This window comes from Schistocerca gregaria, chromosome 4 (genome assembly GCF_023897955.1).
Source record: "Schistocerca gregaria isolate iqSchGreg1 chromosome 4, iqSchGreg1.2, whole genome shotgun sequence".
NCBI lineage: Eukaryota > Metazoa > Arthropoda > Insecta > Orthoptera > Acrididae > Schistocerca > Schistocerca gregaria.
In genome coordinates, this window is record NC_064923.1 from 676,675,549 (window position 1) to 676,698,729 (window position 23,181).

At 43.1% G+C, this 23,181-nt stretch overlaps 1 protein-coding gene across 1 annotated transcript in view; it reads left to right on the top strand.

Moving 5' to 3' along the window:
• The window catches only part of LOC126267367 (odorant receptor Or2-like), a 79,572-nt gene that overhangs the window by 46,975 nt on the left and 9,416 nt on the right, over positions 1 to 23,181 (top strand). The window contains exons 4-5 of the mRNA XM_049972540.1: positions 6,337 to 6,587; positions 7,246 to 7,348. Coding sequence (XP_049828497.1) covers positions 6,337 to 6,587; positions 7,246 to 7,348 — 354 coding nt within the window. The remainder of the gene's footprint in view (positions 1 to 6,336; positions 6,588 to 7,245; positions 7,349 to 23,181) is intronic.

The window sequence follows — 23,181 nt, forward strand, 5'->3', positions numbered from 1 at the left end:
GGCACTACCCTTCATTCGATCCCTGCCGAACCCTACATTTCAGCAGGATAATGCACGACCGCATGTTGCAGGTCCTTTACGAGCCATTCTGGATACAGAAAATGATACGCCAGTCACTACCCCTGATACACTGTGGTACCGTGTTGAAGCTGCATGGGCAGCTGTGCCTGTACACGCCATCCAAGCTCTGTTTGACTCAATGTCCAGGCGGGTCAAGACCATTATTACGGCCAGAGGTGATTGTTCTGGGTTCTGATTTCTCAGGACTGCGCGTCCGATCCGCTGCCTTTTCGCCCAGGAGCGGCTGCACCACGTCACCAGTTGCCACAAGCTCCGTGCTGCGGGAAGCGACCAACGCCAGGCGGTGGATGGATATTCAAAGAGGTGGCCCGCCATGGCTCATGGGGTATTCCCGAAGTTACATTACCATTGCTAGATTTCTCTTTGTTGAGAATTACACTACTGGCCATTAAAAGTGCTACACCAAGAAGAAATACAGATTATAAATGGGTATTATTTGGACAAATATAGTATACTAGAACGGACATGTGATTACATTTTCATAGTTCCTGAGAAATCAATAGACAAAACAACCACCTCTGGCCGTAATAACGGCCTTGATACGCCTGGGCGTTGAGTCAAACAGAGCTTGGATGGCGTGTGCAGCTACAGCTGCGAATGCAGCTTCAACACGATACCACAGTTCATCAAGAGCAGTGCCTGGCATATTGTGACGAGCCAGTTGGCGGGCCACCATTGACCAGACGTTTTCAATTGGTGAGAGATCTGGAGAATGTGCTGGCCAGAGAAGCAGTCGACCGTTTTCTGTACCCAGAATTGCCCATAGAGGGCCTGCAACATGCGGTCGTGCATTATCCTGCTGAAAATTAGGGTTTCGCAGGGATGGAATGAAGGGTAGAGCCACGGGGCGTAACACATCTGAAATGTAACGTCCACTGTTCAAAGTACCGTCAGTGTCACGAGACGTGTAACCAACGGCACCCCATACCATCACGCCGGGTGATGCGCCAGTATGGTGATGACGAATGCGACGATTCCAATTTGCGTTCACCGCGATGTCGCCTAACAAGGATGCGACCATCACGATGCTGTAAACAGAACCTGGATTCATCCGAAAAAATGACGTTTTGCCATTCGTGCACCCAGGTTCGTCGTTGAGTACACCATCCCAAGCACTCCTGTCCGTGATGCAGCGTCAAGGGTAAACGCAGCCATTGTCTCCGAGCTGATAGTCCATGTTGCTGCAAACGTCGTCGAACTGTTCTTGCAGATGGTTGTTGTCTTGCAAACGTCCCCATCTGTTGACTCAGGGATCGTGACGTCGCTTCACGATCCGTTAGAGCCATGCGGATAAGATTCCTGTCATCTCGACTACAGTGATACGAGGCCGTTGGGATCCAGCATGGCGTTCCGTATTACCCTTCTGAACCAACCGATTCCATATTCTGCTAACAGTCATTGGATATCGACCAACGCGGGCTGCAATGTCGCGATTCGATACAGCGTATTCTCTATAGGCTACAATCCGACGTTTATCAAAGTCGGAAACGTGATGGTACGCATTTCTTCTCCTTGCACGAGGCATAACAACAACGTTTCACCAGGCAACGCTGTCAACTGTTGTTTCTGTATGAGAAATCGTTTGGAAACTTTCCTCATGTGAGCAAGTTGTAGATGTCGCCACCGGCGCTAACATTGTGTGAATGCTATGAATAGCTAATCATTTGCTTATCACAGCATCGTCTTCCTGTCGGTTAAAGTTCGCGTCTGTAGCACGTCATCTTCTTGGTGTAGCAAATTTAATGGCCAGTAGTGTACATGCTGTGTTGTGTTTTTTAGAAACTCTTGAGTCCAGTCGCACAGCTCTTTTGATGTTCCGTACGTTCGTATTTTGCTCATTGGGTGACAGTGTGGAATTGTAAGTAACGCCTTCTGGAAGCCAAGGAACACGGAATCAACCCTGGCGCCGGTATCTACTCCTTTCTGGGTCTCGTGGACGAACAGAGCGTGCTGGGTTTCACACGATCATTGTGCCTACAGGTACATCCCGCTGGATCTCAATCTCTTCTGGAAATTTGCGTTTGGTACTGGAAAATGAAATACTTTTGGTCTTGATTATATCCTCGAGGTGACACCATGTCTCCATGTTGCGTTGGTTTCTTGTATTATTGAGGTTAGAACTAGCTTTTACCTTTTTCCTCTGAAATGCTCACATACCTATAGTGGATATTTTGACGTATTGTATGCCCTAATTGGTACTGGTGAATGCAGAATCACGTCTGCTGCTCTCCTCGTCACCCTCACCTTCCTACTCACTCATTCCCAGAAAGGGCAGAAATATATTCTGGAATAGTCGTTTTCTAGCGATTTATTTCTGTTGGTTAACTATTTACACGTCAGCTGTTGATTCAACGGAGATAGAAAAGGTGCAATATCACGTTCTGCAGAAATGTTTTAACATGTGACGTAAATTGAAGAAAGAAACGTCATGTCACATCGTCACAAAAAGTAAAATCGAAATGAGATATGGGAGAGAAAATGGACGAAGCACTAGAAAAAAGTGTGAAATCAATCAATCGATCAACCACACACACACACACACACACACACACACACACACACACACACACGTGCGCGCGCGCGCAGCAATCAAGAGAGACACCTAAGAGTGACCAGCTCTGATATTCACAGGAATCAGTATCCAAAACTACGAAAAGTTGTGCCAAGGTAGACTGTTTAAGTACGTGAGTCCTGGAAACGGCTACCACGCTATTTTTTGGTTGCCTGTCTTAGGAGCATTCCAGGAACAAACCAGTTTGGCCTCAGGACGTCACACATATTAGCGAGTATAGCTCGTGCCATTTGTCGTGTTACTCTGCCTTTATTTTATCTGCATCCCGAATCTTAAAATCTATAGTGAGGTCATGGAGAATATTTCAAATCGTTAAACATTTGAGTGGTGCCGTATTCAGGGTAACGATTTTGCGGTAAGGTGCAGCATTTTAAAGTCTCAATCACAACTGATGAAAATCGTTAACCAAGTAGTCTTCAGCAGCATGGTGAAAGCACAAAGAACTGCGAGAATAAGAAATATATTTTTTTATACTCGTAAATATATTACGTTTTTTATTACTCAGCCGGCCGTGCGACTGCTACGGTCGCAGGTTCGAATCCTGCCTCGGGCATGGATGTGTGTGATGTCCTTAGGTTAGTTAGGTTTAAGTAGTTCTAAGTTATAGGGGACTAATGACCACACCAGTTGAGTCCCATAGTGCTCAGAGCCATTTGAACCATTTTTTATTACTCAGTGGCAATGTTATTAGCATTTGACATTCCCTTTTCCAAGCTCGATAAAGCCCTTATGTAATCATATCAAGAGAACCGTACTAGAAAGTCGGTTCCTGATGAGAATGCTTACAAGAAGTTTTCGTTTCATGCCCTATATGAAAAAAAATCAGACGTAGTGTAATTTATTTTAGATGGAGGCAGACGATGCAACCGTGACGCAAAGTTTCAACAATGTTAGTTTGCTATTGTGACCTTAAAGGACTAAGTGTGATAATTTAAAAGGAACAATCACAAACAAATTTGTGTCTTGCATTAAAAAATATAGAAAAATGCTACTGCCAATAGAAAAAAATAAAATACAAAGTACAGGGCTTTCTTTACTGCGTTCCTCTGTCATCACTATATATGGTACTTGATTGAAGATGCAATGTTTACATGGTATGGTTTTCATTCTCTATGCAGATTTATGGACTTTTACCAGATGATTCTTCAGTTGAATGAAAGACTGAAGAACTGTCAGATATCAGGAACAGCAAGATGTACTCGGTGTTGTACAAGGACACTCCATGCTGACAACGGCACGGCGGAGCTTCATTAAGAGGAAGAAGGACATCGGGCCATTCTGACAGAAGTGAATGTTGTAGTTGAAGTTATTGAAAAACAGACCGTTTGCAGCTTAGACAAAAACCCAGTTGTGAAGGATGTACAAAGAATAAGAATTCTGATCACCGTTTAAACGCCGGTCGGGATGGCCACGCGGTTCTAGGCACTACAATCTGGAACCGCGAGACCGCTACGGTCGCAGGTTCAAATCCTGCCTCGGGCATGGATGTGTGTGATGTCCTTAGGTTAGTTAGGTTTAAGCAGTTCTAAGTTCTAGGAGATTGATAACCTCAGAAGTTAAGTCCCATGGTGACAGAGCCGTTTGAACCATTTTGATCCATTTAAAACTAAAAGATGCACCTCTTGTTTATATTGATGTACATCGTTCCTTTTCTAATTACAAATATTTGCATAGTGTTGCAGATATAGTCTCAGTCAAAGGCACATGGATATGTGTGTGAGTGAAATAGATCAGTGCTGTGCTTCACTAGATTTCTCAGTGTTCGAGTGAAAAAACTATGTATACAGAACTTTAAGTCGTGAGAGGCGATAAAAAAAAGGTTTTTTCCATGTGACAAACATGTCACTGGTGCACAATTTCCCCGCTACGGGTCCATGAAGGTTTTGACGCCAGCCGCGTTTACAAACACTTTCAAACTGCCAAGTTGCTGAAAAGGTTGTCCGTTTACATTAATGCTCAACTGGCATCTGCATGGTAATGAATGTCTGTCAAGCTGAAAACAACCAAATGGCTCCAGATCCAGCCTTCAACCGGCCGAAGTGGCCGTGCGGTTCTAGGCGCTGCAGTCTGGAACCGCGAGGCCGCTATGGTCGCAGGTCCGAATCCTGCCTCGAGCATGGATGTGTGTGATGTCCTTAGGTTAGTTAGGTTTAACTAGTTCTAAGTTCTAGGGGACTAATGACCTCAGAAGTTGAGTCCCATAGTGCTCAGAGCCATTTGAACCATTTTTTTCCAGCCTTCAGCCGAACAGTCGACTAACTCTTGGGTATTTTCTGTCGGTATTACATACACGAAACGCTTGATGTGGCCCCCCCCCCCCTCCCCTCCTCCATTCAGACACACAAAGATATCGATAGGAGCTCAGGAACGTACCTAAAACAATATTCATTACATGGCAGTCTAAACAGCGTCTCTCCACAGCAGCTTCTTCTTTTACTTAGCCTCAGTCTCGTCTCGCACAGGTCTGCTATAGTCAGGATTTGGCAGATTTATTTTCCTTAGCTTTGCAGCCGGTAACCCTTCCTGTCGCTGCTGTGGATAGCTACGTCGTGTACGTCACTTGTGTGTCATCTCTGCAAACTTTGCTCTTTTGTCCATGCTGGTTGTCATGAACTGGGTGGCCATTAATGACTGTTGCTGAGAAACGCTACAAGCCACAAATAATTTTGAACCGTCTTATTTCAGTGCTATAACCGGTTTCGTGCTGTCATGCCCACCTTCAAATGGGTAACTTTCCTTTTACGTTGATGTTTGCATCAGCAGCCTGTCATCCACTCCTACACTGGACAATAATATCTCGACATTTAGTGCCTCGGACATGGATGTGTGTCATCTTCTTAGGTTAGTTAGGTTTACATAGTTCTAAGTTCTTGGGGACTGATGACCTCAGCTGTTAAGTCCCATAGTGCTCAGAGCCATTTGAACCATTTGAACCGCTACACAAAGCTATTTCGTTCCTATTAAGCAAAGATACAAACTAAGCAAAGAAAACATCTGGGAGGCGCAACAAGTTAGTTAATAACAGAAAAACGCTCATAGTGTAAGAGTGAACTTAATATTTAAGGAGTGAAGGACAAATTGTTTTCAGGAGTATTTTTCTTTCTTTCGTCTAGCAGCATGGCACCGGACACTATCACGAGGCACTGTGAAACATTGGATTATGTATCATAAATTAGATTATTATGAAAACAGACAGCTACAGTCGCAGGTTCGAATCCTGCCTCGGGCATGGATGTGTGTGATGTCCTTAGGTTAGTTAGGTTTAAGTAGTTCTAAGTTTTTGGGGACTGATGACCTTAGATGTTAAGTCCCATAGTGCTCAGAGCCATTTGAACCATATGGAGACAGATACACATTCTCTCTCTCTCTCTCTCTCTCTCTCTCTCTCTCTCTCACACACACACACACACACACACTCACACACACACACACACACACACACACACACACACACACACACAAACAAATATTGAGCGCCACTGTCAGACGCTATCCCATCGAACCCCGAAGCCACAATGCTTCAATGCTTGGGATAGAGGAGCACCGTTGTGACACAACGGGAAGAATGGCTCCCCACGCATCCGAAGCGGTCCTTTTACCACGCGACGTTACAATCGCAAGCCTGTAAAAATTTCTCTCCTTAGTCTTTGCGTTTGTTCTCTCTACCACTTTGTGTGGTGCAGCTGATGTTCGCCGGGGTGTCCCTGGGCTTCTTCTACGGCTACATCCTGTCGACGACGCTGGACGGCTTCTTCGTGACGCTCATCATCTACCTGTCTGGCCAGCTGCGGCTGCTCAACCTGATGGCAGAGAGCATGTGCTCTGGTCAGCCAGCTCACAGCAGGAGGGACGTGGCGGCTCCGGCAGACACCTCAGAGGAGTGCGTGCGACGCAGGCTGGCGCAGTGCGTGCGCTACCACACCGACGTCGACAGGTGCGGCCGCTTCCATAAGAGTCTATAGGTAGCTTGTAGGCGGCAGGCCACTGGTCGGAGAGGTGGTATGGTACGCTGACTAGCGGCCGCAGCTTTCAAAGGCTTTTAATGCCTTGTTGGCAAGTACATACCCGTGAAATTGACACTTAATGCGGAGCTAAGCTTCCAAGATAGGGATGTACTGCGAACACTGCGCGTATTCGATACACTAGTGAAACTTCAGCAAACGGAAGGTACTGCTAACACTGATCACTACAAATAGCTTAAAAGGCATCAGATGTGTTTAGGGGTATTTATTTACAAAACTTACTTCAATGAATCACTCATTCTCAAATTATGCTTTGCGACGTGTTATAACTTGTAGGATTTCCTTCTCTTGCGGGGACGAGAAAACTAATTCCATGCTTGAGATATCAATGAATTCTCTAAGAGCTTAAGTTCATGGAGCATTCATTCTAAAATTATACTTTCCTAGATCATGATACTTGTTAGTTGATGTCTAGTTCTGTACAAGAGATTTCAGAGAGTCATAGAATATTCCAACGTGCGAATTACACTACACACAATTTCATGTTTGTTGTAAACATTGTAACACTAGTCTTTTAAATTTTGTAAGTGATTCCTGTCGGGGGACCGAACGCTTCGCGTGCTGTTCCAGATGCGTACAGCAGCTGAGCACGTTGCTGGGACCCATACTGCTGGGACAGGTGCTGGCTGACGTGGTCACCATCAGCGCCACCGCATTCGTCACCACCACTGGTGTAAGTGTCCAGTAAACCACAGTGACAATTCCAGTGCTAGAAATCTGCTGATACAGCATTGTAACTTGAAGAGTCTGTATGCACACCGAAACAGTTTAATATAATTGCTGGTGTTGCCTGGTAGAACGTTCGAGATCCACTACAAAGAACGCATGAGAGTCTCCATGTATTGGTCTAATAGGATACAATGGCAAGTCAATCTCTGGAGAAGAACACAAAGATAATCAGAATAAACAGTTAAAATATATAGCGACATTATAAGAAAATTATAACAAACACAAAAACAAATTAGGAAGTTAAGTCCTAAATTTCCAAGTAAACATAACAAAGAATTTACTGCTTACACTGATAGAGGAAATAGTGGGGCAAGAGTACAACAGAAGATCTTGAGAATAACGCCATACAGTCCCCTCCCCCCTTACTCTGTGCTCATCCCCTCCAATAATCCAATCTGAACACCTAGGCACCCACACTTTACACACTCCATGACAAGTGTACTAGCCACATTCAACATTTTTCCAATACCGCTCCTCCAAAAACCAAAACCTCGATTTCCGAATGTCTTAAATTAAAAATATCCATGCATCACACAACGCTCCATTACATTAAAAAAACAAACACACACTCACTGTACTACATGCACACGCAGGGAGAAGGGTAAAGAATAGACAACAAGTTGGGAACATTTTTGTACGCAAACAAGACAAGAGACCGCGAGATATAATGTAAGTAATTGATTACCGATTACCGAAGAAAACTCGATCGCGACACCTTGCAACGAACTCTTTGATCCTAATGTAAACTGATTTTCGAGAATTCTAGTTTTGTTATTCATAAGATTGCTCTTAGCAACAGTACGACATTATTGAGTGGGTGCTGCTTCCACAAATACAATACAGTCCTTCTGAAATTGTTTAGGAAGCCTGTAAGAAAATTCCTATTTCAAATGTTCAAACCAGATGAATTCATTACTCCAAATTCTGCAACAATTTATTGAGGATCTATGACACTTAGTCTATTGGTAAATTACAAAATTCCATCACGTATTGGCAAAGCAATATGTTATGAAATACCGAAATTCAATTAAATGATGTTTTGTAAAGTAAATTCTTGTCAGCTAACCTTGGAGGACAAAATATGTTTTACATATACAACTGAATGCCAAATGCGTCAAGTGAATTAATATTAATAAATATTAATCACAATATTAAATTCGCGCTAACTCTGGAAATATTTCTGGCTCGAAAAATCTAAGAACAGTTTTTGAATCAGCTCAAGAGTTCCTATAAGATGAGATATTTCGCTCGTAATTTCAAGTCACTTCAGAGGCTGCAAAAACTAAACCTATTTTATTTTCCTAAGATGGCAGACCCAGTTATGGAAGAAATAACTGACTCATATTGTTGCTACCACATTTGTATATATTCCGACTGATTTAACATATAAAGGACAATCTCTTTTGCGTCGAAAGTATTAAAAACAGTGCTTGTCCGAGGCAGCCTTATTGTACAACTAGCTGAGTACCCACGCTCTGCAGATGTGTAGTTGTACCGGTCTTCTATTAGTCTATCTCCTCCTTCTCCCTCTCTCTGTCCATTTGCTCCTCCTCTCTCTCTGTCCATCTCTCACTGCCCCTCTTTCAGTCAAACTCCTCCACACCCGCTATCTCCTGCCTATTTGTCCATCTGCTTCTTTCCCTCTCTCATTCCATCAGTTCTCCCCCCCCCCCCAATCCATCTTCTCCTTCCCCCTCTGTCCACCTCATTCTCCCCTTTTCCATCTCCTTCTCCATCCTCATGACCACATCAATCCCTCTTATCTCATCTGCTGCTCCTCCATCTCTCTGTCCATTTCTTCTTTCCCTCTCTGCCTGTACATCTCCTCCTTGCCCTCTCTCCCTATTCCTGTTCATTTTCTACTCCCCTCTCCCTATCTGTCATCCACTCCACTTCTCTCAGTCCATTTCTCCTCTACCATTTTCTCTCCATTTCTCTCTCGCCATTTATCTACCCCTTCCCTATCTGTATACATCTCCTTTTTCCACGCCTCTGTCTGTACATCTCTTCAATCCCCTTCTGTCTCCATATTATCCCCGGCAGCTGTGGCCGAGCGGTTCGAGGGGCTTCAGTCCGGAACCGCGCTGCTGCTACGGTTGCAGGTTCGAATCCTGCCTTGGGAATGGATGTGTGTGATATCCTTGGGTTAGTTAGGTTTAAGTAGTTCTAAGTTTAGGGGACTGATGTCCTCAGATGTTAAGTCCCATAATGCTTGGAGCCATTTTAATTTTTTCCATATTATCAACCACATCCCAATATGAGTTTGCTGGTTCTTATCACCACAGACAGTAAGAAACACGTGTACCAAGATTGGCTGAAACCGATCAAGTACATTCAGTGGCACATGTGAATACTGTCTACAAACTATCCTGCAAATAAGGTTAGTAGCAAAGAAATTAAAAACTGAAACGTCATGCCTGATGCGACAGTTCTACTGCAGGCACAGCGAAATTTAGCAAGGGATAAACATTTTTCCTTTCATCATTTTGTATGGAGTGTCAGAGAGAAAAAGTCTGGTATACGTTTGAAGTTATGTGTAAAGTTTGTAGCAGGTCGCTTCACTAAGTACTCTCATCAAATACTGGTAGACTGCAGTGTAGCTATTTGTGCATAATAAATTGCAATACTTTTTCACCCCCATTCCCACCACATGAGAGGGAAGTGGTTCAAATGCCTCTGAGCACTATGGAACTTAACTTCTGAGGTCATCAGTGCCGTAGAACTTAGAACTACTTAAACCTAACTAACCTAAGGACATCACACACACCCATGCCCGAGGCAGGATTCGAACCTGCGACCGTAGCGGTCTCGTGGAAGAGGGAAGTGATTCCTACACTACAGTAGTTTCCAGACAGTAAGCGATGTGCGTACCAAGTTTTTGCTGAAATCGACTTAGTGATTTAGGAGGAGGTGTGGAACATGCATACATACACAGATACATACATACTTTTATAATATTCCATGATGCTACTCAAGGCGGGTGTAAAATGCATGTACGCTACGGAAAATATTGAACGCTAAAATGATGATATGACTCTGTCTGACTACCCCCTTAAGCAGATCTTAGGATCTCTTAATGCTTTTTAACATACAAATTGCAACCTCAACATAAATGAATGTTTAAGGCAACTAATACTACCAACTGATAAACGTCGTTGTTCAATATTCAATTAAATATATTTATATTAAATATATTTATATTAATTATATTTATATTAAAATCAACCCTTGAAGTACAATTGTCTATATTTCCCAACTAAAATTATTAATCAATTGCCCAACTCTGCCCCTTATTATGACCGCGCGATCTAATATCAATAACGTGAAATGACTGACATCATCTATGTACCAAACACTAGAAGACACTACTTTGGGCAGCTACTTTCCTTGCACTCAATCGAAAAGGAAGCTTTCTTTTATAAGACTGATAGAAGAAATAGACAAAGGTGATAGATCGGGATACCCAGGATAGTTGGAGGACTTGAGGAGAGCACTGAATGATAAGAAGAGAAACAGTGGAGGTCGATGACACCAAATCAATGTAATATAACGGGAACTATCTGATGCCCAAATTATTCAGACAGGATATTGTTCACTAGTTTAAAAAAATGGCTCTGAGCACTATGGGACTTACCACCTGAGGTCATCAGTCCCCTAGACTTAGAACTACTTAAACCTAAGTAACCTAAGGATATCAAACACATCCATGCGCGAGGCAGGATTCGAACCTGCAACCGGAGCGGGTACACTGTTCCAGACTGAAGCGCCTAGAACCGTCAGCCACACCGGCCAGCTCATTAGTTTCACCGAAAATAATATTAACGTGGAACAGAGAATAAATGCATTGTGGGACTATTAGTCTGAAAACTTGTGGTCGTAACTGGTTGACTAAACTAAAACAAACAAGAAAAAAATCCAAGAACTACTACACATATACAAGTATGGATCCAAAAAACCTATTCCGACATGACGCTTATTAGTGGAAAAATAAAAGAGAAAGGCCAAAATACCTTCTTTTCATCCTTGGTCACGAATAAAATCTTTGGCACTGTAAGAAATACGATTGTATGAGATGTACGAAATTCATTAAGAAAAGGCGGTAAGACCCACAGATATGAGATATGACTATGAAAACAGAAAATCAAATAATATTTGTTCCTACTGATATATTATTATACTAAATAGCATACAGCATGTACCGTCGTTTTACTTTCCTCCTTAATAATCTCTGAAGGTAGAGAAAATTTCCAAAGGAAAGTTCAGGAGTAACAGATACCTTTGGCCGACGATAGATAATCGGTTTAATCTCTGTTAAACTGAATGTATTGCATACATAGCTCAAAATATGGATTAAGGAGAAATGTTCCTAAGATGGTGACGAAGAGTAGTAGAAGGTAGAATAACAAACACAGTAAATAATAACAGCAAAACGAGGGAGTCCCTATAGAATAATTGCAAGAATTTTGATACTGCCGAAGTAAAATTACACAGTGGAACTCAAGCAAGAAAGGTATTGGCATAGGCGGATAAAGCTTTGTACAGGAAAGATTTCCTTCACAAAGATCGACACCGTACTAGGGAAGATGTTTCTGAAGCAGTATTTCTCTAACATGAAATATCTTGGAAACGAAACGTGTAAATATGTCTCGTAAGAAATGTGGCGATGAGGAATCTGGAAGTATCGGAATTGTAGCTCTACGCGTGGGTGCTTCATATTAGATGAAAAAGAATAGCAGATGAAGAGGTGAGGGAAAGTGCTGTACGTGGCGGATAGTGCTCCTGCAAACATATGTCGTCTTCTGGTTGGCGTTTCAAGATAAAGGAGTGCACACTGTTAATAGGCATAATAAATTTTTACTTTGTTGTTTCTGTGAGACAAGAGGTTGCGTTTTGAGAGGCGTCTGCAAAAAATTACGAGTCCTACGTATTTTAGTGCTGTGTAATACAGTACATTAAAGTTATCAGAAAGATCTTGTAATTCTTTAGTTACAGAATTTTATTGTGACCAAAATTCTATACGTGTTTAAAACTACTTACATAACGTGTGATCGATTAAGGAATACACCTTGTACATTTTGTACCTTGAAACAGAAGGTCTTATATCTTAGTAACATGGCATATTTTCTAGAGAAAAGAATGTCTTGAATGTCTTAACTTTCTCCCTCTCTCCAAAATGGACATCTGCGTTACATGCCCAATAGCTTCTGCTGGGAAGTGCTTTTAACTATACTGTGAAATACAATCAGAAAGCCCTTAACTATAATTGCGACACATAAATTTGAAATTTGGCTTAAAGATGCCTTTCAAATGGTTCAAATGGCTCCGAGCACGACGGGACTTAACATCTGTAGTCATCAGACTAAAGATGCCTGGAACCTTCTTCTGTAGTGGTGGAAATTTATAGTGCCTTGCGAGGTCATCTTCGGGCTCACAAAAGCTCCGAACAGTGTCGACACATGCGAAAAATGTTCAAAGCTCAGAGGCTCACGTGAATTGTAGGGTGGGTAATGTTACATAGGCACTTCATTTCACCATAATTATGCCCAAAGCCACCGTGGACGTATCAAACGATGGAAAGGTCGTCGCACCTTCTCTTTCCCTCATTTCAACCAATTCTTTTGACTTCGCTGAGATGGATGTGAGAACTGCGACTTCAAGTGTTGAAATCATGCAGGTTTCTTATGGGTCACCGAAGAAAACATTTCAGACACACCTATGCTCAGAACCGTCACGCAAAGGCTGAAGAGGTGGCGTAAAGGGCGTCAATGAAGACACGTATTTCACTGGGACGTTGAGTCCCATACATTTTGCTGTCGAAGACGACAGTTCGCCTTTAGATTGGCAACAGGACGACGTTCCTGACAACGTTTGACATTTCCAACACACTATTGACGGTTAAAACCTCTGTAAGGACATCGTCGGGCTGCAGCCCATTAAACATGATCGCTTCAGTTTAATGTGCAGAGCACTGCAGTTTTTGCTCTGGTATAGAGAGATTAGGCGAAATTTGAACATGATACGAAGCAGCAAAAGGTGTTTATTTGTTTAGAGCCCTTGTGTTTCACACCCTCGTGGCACGATCATGGCGGTGTGCAAAATGCACAGATGGGTGTGTAATACGCAATGTGTTCGTCTAAGAGCACCCAGATCGGCAACACCCTCGGTACCACCTCCACACTTAGGCTATGTTGTGCGCTTTAAAAACTTTCTTGTGCAGAGACTTCGACATGCTCTTCACCTCAGTGGCGCTCCGCTGCTGCTCTCACGCCTGCTGACAGGCAGCCCCTCAACACCCTTTCGCTACCCCTTTCGAAAAACAGTCGAAGGGGTTGCCGCTAGAGCAGCAACGGAGTGCCACTCGGGTCAGTGAGTGTCGAGGTCTACATCTCTACATCTACATCCATACTCCGCAAGCCACGTGATGGTGTGTGGCGGAGGGTACCCTGAGTACCTCTATCGGTTCTCCCTTCTATTCCAGTCTCGTATTGTACGTGGAAAGAAGGATTGTCGGTATGCTTCTGTGTGGGCTCTAATCTCTCTGATTTTATCCTCATGGCCTCTTCGCGAGATATACGTAGGAGGGAGCAATATACTGCTTGACTCTTCGGTGAAGGTATGTTCTCGAAACTTTAACAAAAGCCCGTACCGAGCTACTGAGCGTCTCTCCTGCAGAGTCTTCCACTGGAGTTTATCTATCATCTCCGTAACGCTTTCGCGATTGCTAAATGATCCTGTAACGAAGCGCGCTGCTCTCCGTTGGATATTCTCTATCTCTTCTATCAACCCTATCTGGTGCGGATCCCACACTGCTGAGCAGTATTCAAGCAGTGGGCGAACAAGCGTACTGTAACATACTTCCTTTGTTGTCGGATTGCATTTCCTTAGGATTCTTCCAATGAATCTCAGTCTGGCATCTGCATTACCGACGATCAACTTTATATGATCATTCCATTTTAAATCACTCCTAATGCGTACACCCGGATAATTTATGGAATTAACTGCTTCCAGTTGCTGACCTGCTATTTTGTAGCTAAATGATAAGGGACCTATCTTTCTATGTATTCGCATCACATTACACTTGTCTACATTGAGATTCAATTGCCATTCCGTGCACCATGCGTCAATTCGCTGCAGATCCTCCTGCATTTCAGTAAAATTTTCATTGTTGCAACCACTCGATACGCCACAGCATCATCTGCAAAAAGCCTCAGTGAACTTCCGATGTCATCCACCAGGTCATTTATGTATACTGTGAATAGCAACGGTCCTATGACACTCCCCTGCGGCACACCTGAAATCACTCTTACTTCGGAAGACTTCTCTCCATTGAGAATGACATGCTGCGTCCTGTTATCTAGGAACTCCTCAATCCAATCACACAATTGGTCTGATAGTCCATATGCTTTTACTTTGTTCATTAAACGACTGTGGGGAACTGTGTCAAACGCCTTGCGGAAGTCAAGAAACACGACATCTACCTGTGAACCCGTGTCTAAGGCCCTCTGAGTCTCGTGGACGAATAGCGCGAGCTGGGTTTCACACGACCGTCTTTTTCGAAACCCATGCTGATTCCTACAGAGTAGATTTCTAGTCTCCAGAAAAGACATTATACTCGAACATAATACGTGTTCCAAAATTCTACAACTGATTGACGTTATAGATATAGGTCTATAGTTCTGCACATCTGTTCGACGTCCCTTCTTGAAAACGGGAATGACCTGTGCCCTTTTCCAATCCTTTGGAATGCTTCGCTCTTCTAGAGACCTACGGTACACCGCTGCAAGAAGGGAGGCAAGTTCCTTCGCGTACTCTGTGTAAAATCGAACTGTTATCCCATCAGGACCAGCGGACTTTCCTCTTTTGAGCGATTTTAATTGTTTCTCTATCCCTCTGTCGTCTATTTCGGTATCTACCATTTTGTCAACTCTGCGACAATCTAGTGAAGGAAGCACAGTGCAGCCTTCCTCTGTGAAACAGCTTTGGAAGAAGACATTTAGTATTTCGGCCTTTAGTCTGTCATCCTCTGTTTCAGTACAATTTGGTCACAGAGTGTCTGCACATTTTGGTTTGATCCACCTACCTCTTTGACATAGAACCAAAATTTCTTAGGATTTTCTGCCAAGTCAGTACATAGAACTTTACTTTCGAATTCATTGAAAGCCTCTCGCATAGCCCTCCTCACACTACATTTCGCTTCGCGTAATTTTTGTTTGTCTGCAAGGCTTTGGCTATGTTTATGTTTGCTGTGAAGTTCCCTTTGCTTCCGCAGCAGTTTTCTAACTCGGTTGTTGTACCACGGTGGCACTTTCCCATCTCTTACGATCTTGCTTGGCACATACTCATCTAACGCATATTGTACGATGGTTTTGAACTTTGTCGACTGATCCTCAACACTATCTGTACTTGAGACAAAACTTTTGTGTTGAGCCGTCAGGTACTCTATAATCTGCTTTTTGTCACTTTTGCTAAACAGAAAAATCTTCCTACCTTTTTTAATATTTCTATTTACGGCTGAAATCATCGATGCAGTAACCGTTTTATGTTCGCTGATTCCCTGTTCTGCATTAACTGACTCAAATAGTTCGGGTCTGTTTGTCACCAGAAGGTCTAATATGTTATCGCCACGAGTCGGTTCTCTGTTTAACGGCTCAAGGTAGTTTTCAGATAAAGCACTTAAAAATATTTCACTGGATTCTTTGTCCCTGCCACCCGTTATGAACGTTTGAGTCTCCCAGTCTATATCCGGCAAATTAAAATCTCCACCCAGAACTATAACATGGTGGGGAAATCTACTCGAAATATTTTCCAAATTATTCTTCAGGTGCTGAGCCACAACAGCTGCTAAGCCCGGGGGCCTATAGAGACATCCAATTACCATGTCTGAGCCTGCTTTAACCGTGACCTTCACCCAAATCGTTTCACAATTCGAATCTCCGTCATTTTCCTTCGATACTATTTCACTTCTTATCGCTATAAACACGCCTCCCCCTTCACTATCCAGCCTGTCTCTGCGTTATACATTCCAATCTGAGTTTAGGATTTCATTACTCTTTACATGTGGTTTCAGCCAACTTTCTGTCCCTAGTACTAAATGGGCGTTGTGACCGTTTATTAATGAGAGCAGTTCTGGGACCTTTCTATAGACGCTCCTGCAGTTTGCTATTAGCGCATTAAAACTGTTATTCCCTGTTGCATTTTGCCTACTCCTCCCTTGCCGTGTCTCAGGAGGCGTCTTGTCGGGCATAGGGAGGGAATTCTCTAACCTAAAAAAACCCCATGTCCACTCCACACGTACTCCACTACCCTCGTAGCCGCTTCCGGCGTGTAGTGCACGCCTGACCTATTCAGGGGGACCCTACATTTCTCCACCCGATAGCGGAGGTCGAGAAATTTGCACCCCAGCTCTCCGCAGAATCGTCAGAGCCTCTGGTTTAAGCCTTCCACTCGGCTTCAAACCAGAGGACCGCGATCGGTTCTGGGAACGATACTACAAATAGTTAGCTCTGATTCCACCCCGCGAGCGAGGCTTTCCGCCTTCACCAACTCCGCCAAATGCCTGTACGAACCTCTGAACCCAGACGGCAGGAGTCATTGGTGCCGACATGAGCAACAATTTGCAGTCGGGTGCACCCAGTGCTCGCTATCGCCGCCCGTAGGGCCTCCTCCACATCTCGGATGAGACCCCCCCCCCGTACGTTTCTAAAGTACTCAAAAATTGTGGGCAGGTGGCCACGAGGGAGTTGCCGAACTGGGTGGTCTTATAGGGACCCTTTTATTCCTACATGTGTAAATTTTGCTTCCCGTCATGATCAAACCACAGGTGGATGTGACACTGGAGGGCTCAGAAAACAGAAATACCTCTTGCTGTTCCGGATCCTGTCCAAATTTCGTCGAATGGATTTGAACGGTCCCTAGTGGTTCCACCCCACACACCATAGCAAAATATGCTGTCGCACTACACTCTAACGTGGTGCGATGAAGTTCTGTGATGTTGTTGACCCATAATATCCTCACAGAAGTGTTGAAGCGTCAAGTGGCTGTCAGCAGACTCAAAGGTTGTCAAGAAAGTCGTCCTCTTGCTCACTGCGGAATGTGTGGGAATCAATGCCACACGGGAAGGGGTGGTGTCACTAGCGCTTTATATGCAGCCCCCAAACCCTCCCAGACGCCTTTTCGTGACGATTTCGAGTGGTGGTGTGTCTGTAATATTCTTCTCGCCAACCCACAAGGGAACTATACGATATCAATGCTTGCCTGTTGTGACTTCCATCACAGAGACGTCCGTAGAATAGGTCAAATGTGGGTAAGAGGTGTGTGACGACATTCCCGTTGTGTAACACGTCCACGGTGGCGTTGGGCATAATTATGGAGCAATTTTGTTCCACTGTAACTTAATGAATGCATTCTGTAGACCTCGTATGAACGTCTGAGTTCTGGTCTTTTTGTCACATGTATCGACAACTTGCTCTTTGAAGCTTCACCGAGCAGTAGTGTGACATTGCACTATTGCAGAGGAAGGTCGTAGACACTTTTCAGTCAGATTTCAAATTTATGCGTCGCATTGGGAGACAATTGTGGGGCTTCGCAAAAGTGATCCTTTGACTGTGTAACGGGACCGCCGCAACTACGCCCCAGCACAACGGTTACGAGCAGCTGCGAGTGGGCTACCACAGCGGGCAGGACGTTCAGGGGTATGGGCTACGTCATCCTCTACATGGGGGAGACACAGCCGCGGTCCTCTCTGAGCCTGTCAGCGCAGCCAACGAGTGAGGAGTGGTGCCATTACGCAACCACTCATCTCCGAGCACTTGGCTTCGACGCTCGTCCACCAGACACCGATGAGCGACCTGGGCCTTCCCTCACGCCTAGCCACCACTGACGCAGCGCGACAGGGGGCTCTCACAGCCTAAACTGCAGCACGCCATGCTGTAGCACCGTCACGGGCCGATCTCTTAGGACGAACATATGGCTTGAAATGGCTCAAAATGGTTCAAATGGCTCTGAGCACTATGGGACTTAACATCTGAGGTCATCAGTTCCCTAGAACTTAGAACTACTTAAACCTAACTAACTAAGGATATCACACATATCCATGCCCAAGGCAGGATTCGAACCTGCGACCGTAGCGGTCACGCGGTTCCAAACTGAAGCGCTTAGAACCGCTCGGCCACACCAGCCTGCGCTTGAAATGTTATCCGCTTGCTTCGTACCCACGTCTAACTTCAGCTATGCTTCCGCGACCTGTCGCACTCAGCAAGATTCCGCTACTCCTCTTACCACTCGACCTAACTGGCGCAGGTTTTTTTTTCTCTTGGCGCTTGCCTTGCCACTTTTTTCCCTCTGCCCTTCAAAACGCTACCTTTCGTTCAACTTTCGACCAAATCTGTCTCCAGATGAGCGCGTATTAATGGTTAACCTTAATCAGACGTACGCAAACATGCTTCGAGACCTCACTTTAGTGAAAACTAACCCTTATGCAGAGATGGCAGTAGACCTTTTGTGGTGGACATCACGCCGGTGTGGGCGTGGAGGGTGTATAAAAAAAATTTTCGCGTTGCGCAGTGTAGTAATTAGTTTTTGATGATACTTCCTCTTAATTTGATATCGCCTACTCAATATGGGTGTACAGTACATCTACATTTACAACTTCATCTTCGTGGATACTCTTCAAATCACACTTCAGTGCCTGCCAGAGGGTACGTCGAACCACCTTTTCAACAATTCTCTATTATTCCAACCTTAAACAGCGCTCAGAAAAAGCGATCTTTCCGTGCGACCTCTGACTTCCCTTATTTTATTATGATGATCGTTTCTCCCTATGTATGTCGCGTCAGCAAAATATTTTCGCATTCGGAGGAGAAAGTTGGTGATTGATATTTCGTGGTAAGATGCCTCCGCAAGGAGAAACTCCTATCTTTTAATGATGTCCACCCCAAATCCTGTATCATTGTCTGTGACACTCTCTACCCTATTTGTCGATGATATAAAACGTGCCCCTCTCTTTTGAACTTTCTCGATGTACTCCTTTAATCATATATGGGAGGAATCTCACACCGTGCAGCAACACTCCAAAAGAGGACGGACAAAGATAGTGTAGGCAGTCTCTTCAGTAGATCTGTTGCATATTGTAAGTGTTCTCTCAATAAAACGCAGTATTTGATTCGCCTTCCCCACAACATTTTCTATGTGATCCTTCCAATTTAAGTTGTTCGAATTATAATTACTAGGTATTTATTTTACTGATTTATTGCACATGTGCATGAGCTGACACTTTTCATTATTTAGGGTCAATTGGCAAGTTTCGCACCATTCTGATATCTTTTCTAATCATTTTGCAATTTGAAACTTCCTGTCAGATTAAAATTGTGTGCCGGACCGAGACTCGAACTCGGGACCTTTGCCTTTCGCGAGCAAGTACTCTACCAACTGAGCTACCCAAGCACGACTCACGCCCCGTCCTCACAACTTTACTTCTGCCAGTACCACGCCTCCTACCTTCCAAACTTTACAGAAGCTCTCCTACAAACCCTGCAGAACTAGCAGTCCTGAAAGAAAGGATATTGCGGTGACATGGCTTAGCCACAGCCTAAATTACGAACTTCAGTGAAAGATCTCTAATCTTGGAGATTTTGCGTCCCTTTAAATGTGGCATGCTTTTTTCGTTATTTCTGCAACCTTGTTCCGACCCGTTTTGGGTACCAAGGGGTATCAGCTCCGTCGTTTGGTAATGTATTTGGTATAAATCTCTCAATTGCTATCGATACTATTTTCTTGAATTCAAGCCAAATCACTCCTACACTTACCGATATATTGTTAATTTGGAAGGGGCCTTACTCTCAGAAGGAATCAAGTTACTTTCTACCTGATTTTTAGAATCGGTATATTTTCCGTTAATTTTTGGGGCATTTGGGAGTTACGGTTTTCAGTCTCGCTACGATAGCCCTGTGTTCACTATCCTAGAATCCGTTTGATACTCGTTATAAGCTTAGAATTATTTGTGCCTAAGAGGTCAAGTGTGTTTCCACAATCGTTTACTATTGGAATGGGCTCATGAACTAACTGCTCGAAATAATTTTCAGAGAATACGTTTAGCACAATTTCGGACGATGTTTTATGCATACCTCCTAATTTAAACAAGTATTTTCGCCAACATATGGGTGCAGATTAAAGGCACCACCAGCTATACTTGTACAATTGTACTAGAGTAGTAGTGTAACACATAGACTATTGAATGCAGTATTGACTAGATTTCCTCGACTACAACACTTTTAAATTTGAAGTGAACATTTTATCCTAGGAAACGGGAAACCTTACTTTACCAGAGCATACTCTTTCTTAATTTCATAAAGTGGCTGCAGCACACATAAAAACGGAATAAAAAGATGTAATAAACTTCTGTTGTAGTGCTGGATAGAGGTGGCAGTCTGAAAAGCTTTCCAAGGAACATTACTTTCCCCTACAGAAAAAAACAAAAAACAAAAACTTGCTACTAAACAAGTCTATGTAAATTACGTTGCCAAAGAATGTTTATGTTTGTGGGATATGTTTTACGATACTGGGGAATGGGTTTTGCATTAGACTAATTTCATCGTCGACGGTGTCAATCGCCTCATTTCAATGAATTTAATCGAGTTATAAATCAATAACATTTACTTCATTGCATCATACTTGGCCTAGGAATTTAATGTCTTTAAATTACTTCCTATTTTATCAGGATTATTCAAGTGCTTCATTTTATAAAGGAAATGACAAAGAATGACGAGTCTGGAGTCAAGCTTTGCCTGCAGGTGGAACAGATTGAACGAAATAGTGAGGAACTGGTGAAGTGACGATCTTCGAATCTAAAGTATTATCACTGTTATTATCTGTTATCGTTTGCTCTTCTGGCTGAAACCACGTTTGTTATGAAATGATGAAGACCTCATGTAGTAATTAACGGACTGCGGACAAAGTTTAATAGTTGCTTTAGCAATGTAGCATCTATCAAGAAAGATGACTATTTCAAATAAAATGAGGTAGTTTGCTTTATTAATGCTCGAAACGTACTGTATTTGTGGCGTGTATCCCAAGAAATCTCAAGAAAATAGTGCCTAGGTATATACGTGTGGTGTGACAGTGAATGGAGAATTAGAGACATTTCGAAGTCTCCGCTAGTGTGAAGACAACATTACCACTCAAATGACGTCATTTTCCAGAATATAAGAACTGCTCAGCTCACCTGAAGGCTACCGTGAGAGCGCTCTCAGCTAGAACAAACAGTTGCACAAGCAAAATCTTAACAGCGACCGAGAGCAGTTCTTCGTCCCGCATTAAGTCGTGTGTCCATTACTGCCTCTCTCCACGGCAGTCGCGATCAGCACACGGCTCTAGTGACCTCGACGTGGACGATATGCCAACCTGGTTCCTGTTCCTTACTCAACAAGTAACAGCTGCTGCGTAAGTTTCACGTTAAACTTACCACCAATTTTGATGCAAGTTATATTACTGCAAGAACATGAAACAGTAGAAACTGTTGAGATGAGAGGAACCAGTGCGAATATTAAATTTTTACATACTTGGCAGGTAGTTCAACATTAATAACATAATTCATAGAAACCGAGCATTTGATCCGAATACCAGTCATGTCTACAATTAAACTTTCACACGATTTTATGGATGAGCTTCCCATTAACAAATGATTAAGGCAATTTTCACATTTCAGAAGAAGCAGACCTCAAAATGGTCAAAGGCATGCTAATTCGCAGGAATATAAAAAGACACTCTCAAAAATGATTAAGGAAACAATGAAATATAGACTTGTTTCATTTGCGCATAAGTAAACAATACCTGAACAAATATGAGCCATAAAATGTTCGGTCGATGTGAGTAACGTGAATGGATTCCAAACGGGAATTGAAACAAATTTTTGTGTTTTATGGATGGGAAGAATGGAAGAGTCTAATACAGCAAGTTCCATAGCTCTAATTTAATCTTTCATTTTAGTTTATGATTCTATTCATACAAATCAGTTCGTCCTTTTTACTCAGGCTACAAAAAATGTGTGTGAAATCAGTCCCTAAGCTTACACAGTACTTAACCTAAATTATCCCAAGGACAAACACACAAACACCCATGCCCGAAGGGGGACTCGAACCTCCGCCGGTACCAGCCGCACAGTCCATGACTGCAGCGCCTGAGACCGCTCGGCTAATCCCGCGCGGCACTCACGCTACATCTTTGAGTTTGTACTGTGGCAGAAGACTCAATAGTTGTCATTATAGAATGCTTTTTATCATCGAAAATCATTTTTGATAGTCTATCCGGGAAAATGTACGACAATAAATAGATATTAATTAAGATAATTTCATACCTATGCAGTCAGTTTGTTTCAACAAATTTGTGTTTAAACGTACCATCTCGATAAGAAAATTAAATTTAATTTCACGTAAATTATGCATACCTATTTTCTTCTGAACGGTTTCACTAGCACAGACTAATTTCTAGACTATAACGTCGCATAAACAATAAATTTATTGTAATAATCGTTACATGATTCTAGACAGCAGTATGAAGTCTCGAATTCAGCGTATGCCAGCGAAACTGTTTACAGCAAACTGACTACTAATGGAGTTTTATCATTATTCATACCATATACTTATATATTTGAAAATAAATTTCGATGGTCTTTACTTGTACATTTATAACACATTTGTATGTGTCTGTAAAACTATCATAGCCCCTTGAAGATCAATTTATAGTTATTGCATGTGCATATTGAGCCAGAATTATCCCAAGCAT